The sequence below is a fragment of the Monosiga brevicollis genome, genomic scaffold (genome assembly GCF_000002865.3).
Source record: "Monosiga brevicollis MX1 MONBRscaffold_45 genomic scaffold, whole genome shotgun sequence".
In the NCBI taxonomy this organism is placed as follows: Eukaryota; class Choanoflagellata; order Craspedida; family Salpingoecidae; genus Monosiga; species Monosiga brevicollis.
In genome coordinates, this window is record NW_001865082.1 from 10,094 (window position 1) to 23,926 (window position 13,833).

Here is a 13,833-nt window from a genome sequence, read left to right on the forward strand (position 1 = left end):
GATGCCGACGGTCGGGGCCATGTTGGAGATGGCGCAGGCTGGTGACCTGAGTCGCGTGACTCCGGCTGATATGCGTGCAATTGGTAGGTGGGGTTGATGGCGTGTGGGGTGTGTTGGTATATCCCTTGTTTGTGAACATCTCTCTCTCTCTCTCTCTCTCTCTCTCTCTCTCTCTGTGACTGTTCATTTGTGGCCGCCCACGCGCGCAGACGGCATGGGTCAAACAGCGCTTCACCTGGCCATTGGCCAGGGCGACATTAGGGCTGCGCAGGTGCTCATTGAGGCTGGCATTGACGTCAATCGTGATCGCACGTTCCGAGTAAGTGGGGCAACCTGTCAAGAATTTGTTGCAGGGCTGCCTTGTCCATGTTTACGAGGCCTTCTCACCGCGGGTTGGCCGGTAGGGATACGGGCCTCTACACATGGCTGCAGGCAAAAATTTGACCAGCCTTGTTGAGCTCTTAATACTCGCGGGTGCCGAAGTCAATAGGCTTGCCGTTAGCCGGTTCGATTGTCTGCCTGGTCCCATTCCTCCGGCCCCTTAGCCTTTCTGCACGTCCCAAAGTCCATGTTGCCTGCCTTGCCTCACGGCTGGTCTTCACAGCATGACGCCGTTGCACATTGCAGCTAAGCAGGGTAGCCTTGAGGCGGCTCATCTGCTGCTCGAACACGGCGCACACGTTCATACCGTCGATCGAGTCAGTCCCTAACATCACCTTGCTTGTGTAGGCTTGCCCTCCCCCGTTTTTTTTCCCCCTCACCGCCTCCATCAAGAGGCACCTGCCGAGACTCGGAAATGGTTTTCATTATCACCTTGGCTTCCAACTGACTATGGGGGCGCCCGGGTGCCTACGCCGCTTTTTAGACTGGAAAAACACCGCTGGACTATGCACGAGATCGAGGCGATGAGGCGCTCACGGCGCTTTTGAATGCTCGGCGCCAAGCCGACGACGACACTGACAATGGCGCTTCTGCTGCCCCTCCAGCAGCGGGGCTTCCATTCATGGTGAGACTGGTCTCTGCCCTTTATCGCCTTCACCCCTTCATCGCCTTCACCCCTTCATCGCCTTCACCCCTTCATCGCCTTCACCCCCAACATAAGCTTCCCCTCACGCTCCTTTACTTGCTGGCTCAGGTTCGTTGCTATGATGAGCGCGCTCGGACCTTGCGCCACACCTTGGATGCTCAAATAGCCCAGCGCCAGCGACAGGAGAAGGCATTGGCAGATCTGCAGGCGGCCGTGGATCAGCGACTGGAGCAAAACATTGCCCAACTTCGAGCTACTGCACAGCAAGAAAAGCATGAGCTCGAAATTGTTCACAACATGGATCTCAATGTTGTGCGTGACCAAGCTCGAGCGACAGAGCGCGCCCTTCGCGTGGCTGAACAGCAGCTTGACAATTGGCGTGCAACCCTGTTGATGGGAGACCCTGAGCTTTTGGATGTCTCTGATGTGGCCACAATTTGTTCACGCCTTGGGCTTCAAAACGCAAGCACAGCTCTCACTCAACACAACCTAGACGGTCCAGCACTCTTTGCTAGCAGCGAGCGAGATCTCGTGGCAGCCCTCAACTTGACGCGCCTCGGCGATGCGCGCCGCCTGTCGCTGTTTCGCGGAAGCTTCAAGCAACGACAGCTGTCATCGCGCCTCATCAATCTGGATAGTCTGTATGAACGGGGCGCCGGATCGAGTGCTCAGGTCAACAGCAAGGTGACACACGCCGTGGATGGTAGTTCAGACGATACATCCGACAGTAGTGAGGCCGTGGCTGCTCGCCTGAATCGCCAGCTCATCTCCAACGTTCAAGAATGGACTGTCGAAGAGGTGTTGCGTTTCTTGCGGCTCCATGAAGAAGCGCCCGAGCCGTGCCTCGAAGCCGTTCAGGCGCATGACATTGATGGCGCTGTCCTGTGCTCCCTGACCCGGGAAGACATGTCCACTTGGCTGCCCACATTGCCGGGGCCGTTGCAAACGGTGCTGCTGGATGTGGGGGGGCGCTTGCGTCTTGCAGCCGAAGGTACACAAAATCACGATGCAGAACAGCTTGCTGCCCTAGTAGAGCAGCTGCAAACCCTCTGTGTGCAGTACTCCCAACGCTACGAAACCTTGACCAACCCACCCGATGCATACGTGTGTCCAATCACGCGCAATATCATGGAAGATCCCGTTGTGGCAGAGGATGGCAACACGTATGAGGGTGAAGCAATCCGAGCGTGGCTAGCACGCCATTTGACCAGCCCCCTCACCCGTGCGCCCATGGGACCTAATACCATTCAGAATCAGACGCTGAAGCGTGCTATTAGCGCCTGGCGTGCTGCCTGCATTGCCTCGGCACTGAGTGCCTCCTCCTGAATCGATGTCATCAGATGTGCTTGATTTCATGTGATTTCACCTTTCGTGTCGTATCTCAATGTGTTCCGAGGCACATCGCGTTACTCTCATCAGTCACCAACACAAATCACAATAATAAAAATTATCGTTGAGTTTCGTCGTCTTCAGACTCCACGTCGGGTTTTTGTACAAGTGCTGCGCAAATGCTCAAACCTGAAACCTCTAAGCCCTGAACTTGAACAAGTGAGGCTTTGAAATTCCATCGTCGCGAAAAAGTTCGCCAGAGGAAGCCTCGTTCTACTTTTAAAAATGTGGCCAAAATTATTGAAAAATATGCTCGAGAACTGTGCTGCACACATGCAATCAAGGTTGCACGTCGCCGACTCTCTCGTCGTCTTTGTGCCTGGAAAGAATACTGGCAAGGGAAGGAATCTTATGTAGTGTTAATTCGTCTGGGTCACTCTAAACCCATCAGCTCCCACTGGGCGCACAACACAAACACAACGGGGAGGACTTTGGCTGTGCCAGCCAATGCTCCCCCCCATGATGACTTGAGGACCTTGAATGTATGGTCACGGGCACGGCCCGCGTTTCAAGTCATGATGGGCAAGCAGACAAGCAAAAAAACAAACAAAAAAACAAAAAACAAATCGGAAGGCTCTGCAGGTAGACCAGCGGACGCTCGATCAAGGTAGATAAGCCTTGTTCAAGCTCGAAGGTCAAGATGCAAGCCACCCTTTACGGTAACAACGTCCATGCAACATGCTAGGGGAGGAGATGGGTCACAGACACATGAGATTCATCTGTTGTGGTGATACTGATTTTTAGTCAAGCTTGCATGAGCTACACCAGGTAAGCTTACCGCTGGGTTACAATTGTCAGGAAACGGAACACCAAAGCGCTCCAAAATACGCTGCGAAGTGACGTTCATAGTGACACACAGAATGTTGAGGCCCGTCACGTTGGAGTCAAGAGGCTGCAGGTAGCAATAGCAAAGCGCGAGCAACACACACCTCAATCTGCTTGAAGCGATCCAAAAAAGTGGTGGGTTGCTTTCGGTGGGCCAAAACGGCCAGATTGGCATGCATGGCCACCTGCCGCACGTAAATAGCCGCATATTCGGTGCTCACAATCCGATGACTGGACACGGCCACAAACTTCTCCATGCCCTTGCGAATATGCACAGACACTCGGTAGTTCAAGGAATCCAATGGCTGTAGATTGAAGGCCCGGGGTGAGTGCAAAGACAATGAGCACGGGGGTCGCTGCGGAAGCTGCGACGCTAACGCACCTCGATGACAATAAAAACAAAGTTGACAGCGCCTGGAAGCCAGTCACGATCAAATTCCTGATGCGAATCATTGAACACCTGGAGACAAATCCGGATGGAAGAGGCGAGCTGTCAAGAAGGGCGGTGGAACCAGGGAGGAAACGTCGTGGGCCAGCATCGTACCAGAGTCACATGGTCGTTGCTGATGAAGCGAGTCTTGTTCATGCACTTCTCATCGCGCTCGAGGTTCGGCATGAGTGTTGCCACATGGAAGACGACGCTTGTCAACGCATCCTGTCGACAAAGCAAGCCCAGCGTGAGAACAAGAGTTTTTGAAGATATGTCAAAGCTTGCGCCTACGTACCTTCCAAACATAAGCAAAGAGACCATCACGATCCTCCTTTGTATCCAAGCCGCCGCAGTACTCCGAGGCATTCCTCAGCCGAATCAGATTCTACTCGGGAGAAGGGGCACAAGAGCAAGAAAATCAAAGTCGATGAGGTAAAATGCAAGAAAAACAAAAATATTATCCAAAATACAAACAAACAAGGGCCACGGGCCAGCCGCTGTGGTCCACGGCGAGCAAACAAAGCCCGATAGAATGCGCAGAGGGACGAGCTGAAAAAAGGTGTCGCAGGTTCATACCCCAAGACCCTCGAGAAACTGTGTGTAGCGCAGCGAGCCGCACGGATTTCGTAAAATCTCTGGAGCCGAGGCTTGTCCGGGTGCCACATACACGACGCCAATCTTGTGCGTCTCCAACGCAGGCGTCCGATCTAAGAGCTAGAAAACCAAAAGAAACAGCATCGTCGACGCAAGGGCCAAGAGCCAGGAGAGAGACACGTGAGAACCTCCTTCCAACTGTTTGATGTCACAGCAAGGCAAGCCACGCGGACCTGAAGGGCGCCATACAGCTCCGAGTTTTCAAACGCGTTTTGTGAAATGGTAATCTGATTGTGGTCAAAAAGCTTTTCGGTAAACGCCGTGTTAGTGGGTGCAGGCGTGAACGAGTCCTTGGGTCGTGTGCGACGCGCAGGTTCGGCATGTCCATCCCCGCTATTAGGAGGTGCGGCACGCTGCAGCGCCAAGAGCGAATCGCTCTCCAGCAGATAAGGAGGCATTCGCGTGTTGGAGAAGGCAAAGCGGATAAGGGAGCTCGAGAGGACGATGTCACTCTCCTTGCGCGCATCCTCAGCCTGCAAATCAAACTTGTCGAGCAGTTCCTGTGCAATCGCTAGCTGCGGATGCGCGGCGATGGTCGAAGAGCGACGGCGTCCTCGTTGACCTCGGCCCGTGGTCTTCTTCTCATTGCTCTCGGGAATGTCCCCCGTCTCGCGTGCATGGCCGGACTGAATCTTCCCCTCGGAATAGCGCTTTGAAGCCATTTGCTGCTCGCGCACCTTGCGCCGCGTGGCCTCGAGAAGCGAACTGTCTAGGGAGCTGTGACGTGGCGGGGCCGCAGCGCCTTGATCATTGAGACGCGCAAGTCCCGTTACATCATTGACCACAGGGTCCTGAAGCAAAGCCAAGGTTTTTGAGCCAAGTTCAGCCTCGCCGGCGAGAGCGTTGCTCGACGTTTCATCAACGTTGTTTCCTGAATCTGTAGACTCGACAGCACGGGTCGCGGCGGTCGAAGACGCTCGTGCAACGCCCGAGGTAGATTCTTCGGCCACATCGTCCAGTTCTTGAGAGGCAGTTTTTTGTTTGCGCCGGTCATCCGACGGTGAGACTGGCGATGGCGAGTTGGATATTGAATCGCGAGTTGGAACGGCCGCCGCTGTGCGGATGGCCGACAACTTGCTGGGGGCCTTGCGAAGCTCCTTGGTGGGGGCCGATTCCTTTTCTTCCTCAGAGGCCGCCTTTGCTTGCTGCCGTACCTGTGGTGCATCAAAGCGCGTTGAGCCCTTGGAGATGATGGAGGTGACCACCGCTTCTCTGGGAGAAGTTTCAAGTTCCTCTCTGGGTTCCGTGCCGCCCCGAGCGCGATCTGTGTTCTTCGCCAAGGGCAAAGGACGATCGTTGGGTAGCGGCAGGTCGGACAGAAGCGGCGCCTTGTCTGCGGTATTGTGGGGGTCCGACCGCAGAGGTGCGGATTTGTTTGCATCACCGCGAGCAGAGGCATCGGTGTCCTTGTTGTCATTGGACAAAGCTTTGTCGTCGGCATCTTGCTCAGAGCTGCTAACAGAGGGCTTGGTGGTGGGTGGCGCGGTCGTGCTAGCGCTGGTCACGCCTCCATAGCCATCAATGCGCGTGCTGCTGGTGCGAGTGGGGGCCATTGAGCCACTGGTGTCGGATGGCTCGACGGTGTCCGCCTCGGTGCTCGGTGCTGGTGACACCGCACCAGGTGAATGATCCTTAAGCTCATCACCCGCACGCCGCATTACGATTGGATCAAAGGCGGGGTGCGTGGCCTCGGGCACAGCAGGAGCGCTTGCAGGCCCTTCCAGCGAGCTAGCACGAAGGCCTCGACTCGGGGTTGGCGATCCTGGCACTAGCAAAGATGGCGAGCGCGGTACTGGGACGGCCATTGTGGGCAAGCCCATACTATCCCGAGCTTGTGCCTAGCGTCGTCGTCAGATGTGCATTGACGCGAAGTGATTGACCAGTGAGTAAGCGCTGTAAGAGATTGACAGGCCAGAAAAAGTTGGAGAGACAGAAAAGGAAAAGCTGCGAGCAAGAAAACAAACAAAAAAAAAAAAAAAAGCGTGTGTTTAAAAACTATACCGTCAAGTCTTCCGTGCTGTATGCATCGCGAGAACCGCTTGCGCGGGAGTGTGCTGCTTCGACCAGCGTGGCTCTGCTTGTGACGTTTGGGGGTGAGCGGCTTAGATCATCCAGCGACATGGCTGACCGGGGTGGCCCCAACGGGAGTGAAGATGACAAAGTCGTCCGCCTCGACCGAAAGCGTTGCGTTGCACGGAGCTTCATCACACCCCGAAACTTGGAAGGCGAATCCTCTGAGTGCCACGAAGAGAAAGGCGGGTCAGAACAAGATAATGGATGAGTCAGCCGTCCCGTAGAAGTGAGGTGCAGACAGCAAACTGCCCAGACGTTCACAGTGCAGCAATGCGCTTGCGCAAGAGAAGTAGAGAAAGAGAGAAGGAGAGAAGGAGAGAAGGAGAGAAGGAGAGAAAGAGAGAAAGAGAGAAAGAGAGAAGGAGAGAAGGAGAGAAGGAGAGAAGGAGAGAAAAAGAAAGGGGGAGGGGGATAGCAGCCGTGGCTGCATAGTGGTATGATGTGCGCGTGGTGTACCTGATGGATCTTCGCTCAAATTTTCCTCTAGATTGCGAGCAAGTTGTGCTCTTTGCAGGCGGGTCATGTCCAGCGCAGATGCCATCGGCAGGGACCCAGGCAAGGAGGAAGCCACGGGTTCGTTTGTGTCCTCACGTTGCATAGCGGCCTCGCGCACAATTCGGCTTTGCTCCTCAAAGTCTGCCTCACCCAGGGGTATCACGTCCAGCGCATCCGTGTTCTCTGGATAGTGTTCGGACGCGGGTGATGCCATGTTGCTGTGATCGGTCTGCAGGGCCGAGCGTTGGCTCACACTTCGTGAACGGGGTGGCAATAGGCCGCGAGAGGGCACCATGCTGAGATTAAGAGGTGTGATGGATACCTGACGCCGATGAACCAGGTTGTTGCTGCTTGGTGCTGCACTGCTTCGGTCCATGCGACTGAGACTGAGGCGCCTACGGCGCGCCGATGCCAGAGTCTCACCCACAGCATGCTCCTCCAGCTCATCGGCCTCGGCATGTTCATTTGCGTCACTGCTACCCTCATGTTCGTTCAGGTCCGCAATGGTCGTAACATCATCGTCCCCGTTTGCACTGTCGGCATCCTCATTGTCGTCAGTGCCCATGAATTCACTAATCGCAGAGTTGGAGAGCACTCGACGACGAGAGATGGGGCTATTAGGGGCACTGAGGCCCTGGTATGGCTGCAGCGTACCACTGCGCAAAAGTGGACGACGCATCAAAGGCCCACCGGTAGTCTCAGCCTCAGAAGAGAGGCCAGCGCCGAAGGTAAAAACGGGGTCAGCTGCAGGCAAGGCACTGTGCACGCGACGTAATTTGTTGTGTTCGACTACCGCGGGCAAAGGCTCATCCAATGTTTTGAGCACGTCGCCGGGAAACACCGCCGGCGTCTGCGTTTGTGCAGCCACTTTGAGGGCCGGCCGCTGCTCGACTCGACTCGGCGAGGCGCTCAGAATGCTCGGGTTCAGATCGAGGACGTTGAGCGAGTTGACAATCGGGCTGACGCCGCTCCCGCTGTTGGCACCACTCGCTGGTCCTGGGGCACCTCGCCGCGCACCCTCCTCAAAGACATCACCGCTCTCTTCTTGAAGGGATTCGAGGTGGCTAACCAAGTCGGGTCCTAGCGATTTGAGCCAAACATCCAAAGCAGAGCTGCCCTGAAGTACCGGCTCCACGTTGGACATGATGCGTGTAATCCAAGCCACTGTGCCCACGCTTGATCGCAGACGCATCTACACGGTAACGTGGCATGTAAACGCAATATGAGCCACACCTGGCGAAGTGGGGCGCAACTAGCCCAAACAGCCTCTTGAATCAAATGCCACCCTCCCCCAACATACATACACGGACATTGATGCTCTGATCTCACCTCCATCCAGCCTGAAGGGCTACAGCGCGCGGTAACTAGCACGTTGCCGTGCCGCCAGTAGGTCACGTGTGTATCTGAGGGTAGGTAGGATAGGGTGGAGGCATTTTTCATCCGGAAGAGGCTTTCTACATCTGGCGGCAATGCCTGTCACCAGCCAACCCACAAGAATGCCTCATGAACTCTGGGTGAAAAAAAAAAAAAAAAAAAAAAAAAAAAAAAAAAAAAAAAAAAAGTGCCTGAGTGCGTCACATGCAAAGGGTCACATGGCTGACCTGGGAATAGGCGTCGATATGATCCGAGTACATGTAGCGACCGAGCAGCTGCAGCAGTACTTGGCCTTCATTTGACATGCGCAGCGCCACTGTTTTGCCATGCTCGATATCGATCAAAGCTGAGAGTGCAAAATACATGCATACGTGTCGATAAGCTTTGCACCAGGACTGATGCCATCACGGGCGCCCAATGATTTGAGCTAGAAAAATGCATTTGGTTTGCTTGCCACGTACCATCGGAGATCGCTTTGGCATATGTCGCGCGGTCATTGAGAGGACTGCGCACGTACCACAAAGATAGTACATGGAGCGTGAGCATGCGCATGTATGCAGGCATGTGAGCTGTGGTATCCGAAGATGCGCTGCCACTGGCGTTGGAGTTGGTTCCGTTCTCGCCCTGTGGCACATCTACCGGAGCACCAGAGGTGCCACTGGAAGCCCGGACGTCGCCCGCGGACATGCGTGGATCACGATCGGCGCCGCTCAGTCGTCCACCCCCCTTCTGCTCATGGCCTTTGCTGGGAGTTGTTTGGGTCGAGCTACGCGAACGCGTTGTCTCGGACATGGGTGTGGGCACAGGTAGGTGTCGTCGCAAACACTCGAGCAAGATGCTAAAAACCTGAAAAATCCCAAGGGACCGGTCCATCAATAATGCGCGCAAAAAAAATAAAAATGGCGGGCAGTGTTGAAACAGCATCGGGACGCATGGCTTCTAACCTGTCGTGTCTCGGAAGGGCGTAGGCTGCTAGCGAGACTGGGCAGGTGACCCACAAGCGACAAGAACTCAAGGAAAGAAAGGTGTAAACGCTTTTGCGTTCTGATTTGCATGAGCTTGCTAAGAATCTGCACCGAGCAAAAAAAAAAATCCAAATCGATGGTAGGTATCATTCGCATAAATGGGAAAAAAAGAAGAAGACACACAGCAATCATGTGATGATCGGCCACGAGAGCCACTCTCAATGACCCAAGAAGAGGTCTGTTGAAAGGCAAAAACGCGAACGGAATTGCATTCAACGAACCGAAGGCAGGAGGCGCTTCATGTGTTGCTGTTGAAGGAGTGCATACGCATTGATGGCATTCAGAGCATTGGAGGAGTGCGTTCGCAGACCCTCAATCAATGTTGACACAATGACGCTGAGGGACTGTCGATTGCGGAACTCAGGCGTGGCAGCCAGCAAACCTAAAATCTGATACAAGTGCGAATCCACCTGCGACCCCAAGGCATACCAATCCCACACGGCGTGCAATCAAAGGACCGCGGTCGAGACGAGAAAAAAAAGACATCAAGTAAATAAAACATGACTGGATCAAAAAAATTTCAGCGAGAAGCAAAAGTTGAACGGAAACTTTCGAAAAGGCCGCACCTGATCACGCTCCCGGCTATGCAGGGCAAGGTAACCTGCACTGACAGGGTCTTTAAAGTGCAAGACAGCCTTGCTGACAGCGTGGCCCAGTCGATCGGCATCGATGAGGTGAAGATGAAACACTTGGGTCAAGGTAAGCATGTCACACAAGGCCGCAGCTGCACGGCGCGTGAGCTCAAAGGGCACAATTTTCATGATACAGTTGCTAAGAATGTCAAAGACGGCGCGCATCATGGGCACAATATCGCTTTCGACGGCCGTTTGTCGAAGGGCTTCCTGAGTGGGGACCATGAAAATGCTGGACAGGTTGGCGGGGATCTCGGGCGTCAAGTATACGCGTAGCCCAGGATCCCATCGCAGGTTGGACAAGAAATCAAAGGCCGCCAACAGTGCTGGGGGGCAGTCCATGTCGTCGTATGCCGCGTGTACCTCCAAGTTGGTGTCACTTGTATCGCCCAGAGCACCAATAGCAAACTCTGGACTGCGCAGTTGGCGTTGCGAGAGCACAAACCGCGTGTACTGTACTAAAAGCTGCGCAGGCCGGACCCACTCGTGAATCGGGCCCCGCGCAAACTTGTAAGTTGCGAGGCTGACCAAGCATTGGACAAATGTGGTCAGCACGTCGTTGTTGGTTACGTCCTCGCGGCCACGTGTTGAGTTGCTTGTTTCGCTAGTCGTCAGATCAGTAGAAACTATGCCTGAACCCAGACCGAGCGATGCAGTGGAGCGTGTTGCTGCATTGACAAAAATGCCGAAAACACACGTAAACAAGACAGGCGGTGAGAGTTGGCACGAAAGGGGGACAGCGTTGCTAAAACCGCAACGCACCATCACCACCACCGGCAGCTGGTGGGCGACGAGAGCTGTCCAAAATGAGATCAAAGCCCTGTTCCAGAATCTCCATGCATGTTGGGAAGCACTCCTCGGCAGCTCGAGCAATCTCCGTGAAGAATTCGATCAAACGCTTCTGTATCGCAACGTCGGGCTCTTGATAGAGGTGGCTCAGGTGCTTTCGAATGGGACCTGGCCAGGCCAAAACAAACAAGAAGAAAAAAAAAAAAAAAACCGCGATGTGAGCTACACCACCGTCGAGAGCCCCGGGGCTGGAGCAACGCAGGATGGGCTGGACGTTACCGTGCAAGAGTTGCTGATCGTAAACAAAGGCATTAGTTTGAACCACGCGGCTCATATGGTCAATGGCCTTGAGCCGAATTGCGCGTCGTTTCTCACGAACAATGAAGCTGTTGATGAAAAGCTCGGCACGATAGAGCCAGTCGGCATGCAGTGGACTGAGGCGGAGAACATAAAACTCCATGGCCTCGGCCACGTCATGTTTGATGTTGCTCAGTTCGAGCATGCGGTAAATGTCCTCGACATCGCCCAAGAATCGGTCTTGTTCAAGGAGCTGCCGGGCCCATTGCACAACGTGGTTGATCGTCTGTGGCACATACGGCGATATCGTGAGGACGATCGGTGACGGACCAAAAGAAACGAGTGCAAGATGAGCAAGACGGCGTCAAATGCATCGTGGTTGTCAGTGCGCGCATACCAATTGAAACTGCAGGTTGGCATCTTGCACTGAGGGCAAACACTTGCTGGCATGTAAGCAGATTTTGAACACGGCTGACCACGCGGTGCCAGAGAGACGCTTGCGTCGCTCCATCAGATGGCGTACAGACAAGACAATTTCAAACACGACACCGCTGAGCTCGGCACGGACAAGAGGGAGGAAGGAAGGCAGCACCAGCTGTGGCGCTATGCTAATGTTTTGCACCTCTAGATCTACAAGCGATGCAAGAAACCAGGTCATGGAATATGCGGGCAGCAGCGAAGGTGATAGGTATGTCGACATTTCCGATTCGGTGATGGCACATACCGCGCCAGGCCAGTCGTGAGAGAATGTTGACGGTGCCACGCAGGGATTGCGCGCGAACCATGGCGGCTTCGGCGCCATAGGCATGAACAGCCGATTCCTGCAACACATCCAGAAAATGCCTGCACCAAACTGGTCATGAGCAACCCATGCACACACGCATGCACGGCCCAAGCCACGTTGCCCTCTTTTGCCCAACCACGGCAGGTTTCTGAATGCACAACGGCATAAACGGCAACCGCACCGCAGGCAAAGCAGGCCAAGTTGTGGAGAGCTGTTCACAATGTTTTGCACGAGAACACCGGCCTCCATGTTGAAGCTTTGGACACAAGCCGCTCTACAAAATGCCAGAGGGTATGAGTTGGGGCCGAGGAGATACCACCACGGTATCGGTTGGCACCCTCAAACGCACTGGGCTAGCGTCTCCAAGACTTCGGGAAGGCAGATGATGGGAACAACTTGACCCATGGTGAGTTCTCGCAAAACGGCCAGAGCGCCTTGAATTTCAGCGGTATCCTCGGACATCTGAATGGATGAGGCCCGACCAAAAGATGTGGTGAGAAGGCGGAAATTGTAGGAGTTGTAATGACAGTGGCGCAAGAGTCCACACCTGGCAGGTGGTACACATGTTGGAGAGCAGTTCACGGGCAGTGGCGTGGTGCAAGATGTTAAAGTGGTGGCGCACCAGGCCTAGAGGCAGCAAGAGCACAGGCATTTGAACCGAAGTGAGATGACCGACAGGGGCTGACAGGTCATGGTCAAGATTGCACGATCAAGAGCCGCGTCGCACCAGCCGTCAAAGCAAACGCTTCCGTGAGACCGCCATGCTCCACACAGAGTGGGAGTAGCTCTGAGAGAAGCATGCCAAGCTGCTCCTCCATAAAAGCGACGTCGGTGCCCTCTACGGGTCGGATGAAAAGGGACGGCAAAGCCTTGTAATGAGGAGCCGCAGACGACCAGAACGGCTGGGTTGGATGGGTTTCTTCCTATTCTAGGGTTGTGTACCAGAGCGACGATTTCACCTCGAGTCATGATTGTAAGCACACGAACAATCATGCCGGCATCCTCCGGGACATCATGGTTGCGCAACACCTAGACAACAAGCGTGGGCCGGGGTCTGTTATGGGCCGCCATCCGTGAGTGACCGCCAAGCAACAACGAGAGGGTTCCTACTTGAAGAAAGTGGCCCCGAAAGGCTTGAAGATCAGCGTCAAGGCGAAGAGTGATGGCTCCAAGAAAGGCGAAGACGAGTTCGCGGGCGGTGCGCGGTTGGTTCTCGCGCATCAAATCACGCACGGAGAGCCACAGCTGCTCGATTTCGTCCCGTTCCAACTTGTAGCGCGGCAGGCGATCCAAAAGCCTAACAGGCCATGTGTGATGAATAGACAGGAGTCGGGCGGCAAGGGCATGAGGCCCTGCATGGATGGGTGCAGGGCCACAGAGGCCACTCGAGACCGCGGCTGGAGCAGCATCAGCAGCAATACATACTTTTGTAGGTGGCTGACACGGCTCGAGACGGTCTTACTGGCGTCGAGGTCTTCCAGCCAATCTTTGAGCTTGAAGTGCATTCGTGCTGATGGTGTCGAGTTGAGGGCCGCCTGATACTCAGGTGACCAATGCAAAAAGCAAGAGGGGGCGGTCATCATACGATACATGTAGGTGTGTGTTTGTGTGCGCGCGATGGATTTAGAACAACCACGGCTATTGGGAAGCGAGGGCTCAAGTTCGACATACATGTCGGCCGATGGCTTCGCTTGGCTGGCGCTGCGAATTTTGTCCACCCCTCAGAAAGCTGAGAAAGCGGCGACTCAGAGACACCCTTTGCACGTATCAAGAGGGATGAGAGAATCCGAGGATGGATTCGGGAAAAGGGGTCTCCCATTAGCATGGCTCCTGACAACACAACAGAGATAGGGGACAGGAAATTGAAAGCGGGGCGGACCGGGGCCAGCTTACTTTTCGCTGGGGGCCTCGGCCATGGCGATGGTATTATCCTCTGCTCAAACCGAGGGACCCCCTGACGGGGCTGGGGCTCACGCCAGCGACTGGATATCGTTCACCATAGCCCGCACCAGAGCCCGCGATGCAGCAAAAGATATGGG

At 54.8% G+C, this 13,833-nt stretch overlaps 2 protein-coding genes across 2 annotated transcripts in view; one reads left to right on the plus strand and one right to left on the minus strand.

The window, feature by feature from the left end:
- MONBRDRAFT_30162 (uncharacterized protein) overlaps positions 1-2,353 on the plus strand; it is a gene marked incomplete at both ends in the record, with an annotated part of 3,495 nt that extends 1,142 nt beyond the window's left edge. The window contains 4 exons of the mRNA XM_001750611.1: positions 88-175; positions 262-319; positions 866-1,006; positions 1,136-2,353. Of these exons, the coding sequence (XP_001750663.1) occupies positions 88-175; positions 262-319; positions 866-1,006; positions 1,136-2,353 (1,505 nt within the window). The remainder of the gene's footprint in view (positions 1-87; positions 176-261; positions 320-865; positions 1,007-1,135) is intronic.
- A 407-nt stretch (positions 2,354-2,760) lies between these two features.
- MONBRDRAFT_39243 (uncharacterized protein) lies at positions 2,761-13,710 on the minus strand (the record flags this gene model as incomplete). Its single annotated transcript, XM_001750637.1, has 21 exons — positions 2,761-3,097; positions 3,195-3,245; positions 3,346-3,546; positions 3,624-3,701; positions 3,786-3,896; positions 3,967-4,056; positions 4,248-4,385; positions 4,499-6,093; positions 6,855-8,085; positions 8,223-8,366; positions 8,495-8,613; positions 8,729-9,113; positions 9,859-10,556; positions 10,687-10,881; positions 10,993-11,296; positions 11,408-11,640; positions 11,735-11,831; positions 12,342-12,421; positions 12,754-12,823; positions 12,905-13,091; positions 13,688-13,710. 21 exons carry the CDS (start codon positions 13,708-13,710, stop codon positions 3,071-3,073), a joined length of 6,057 nt encoding a protein of 2,018 aa, XP_001750689.1. The 3' UTR covers positions 2,761-3,070.
- Positions 13,711-13,833: the final 123 nt, after the last annotated feature.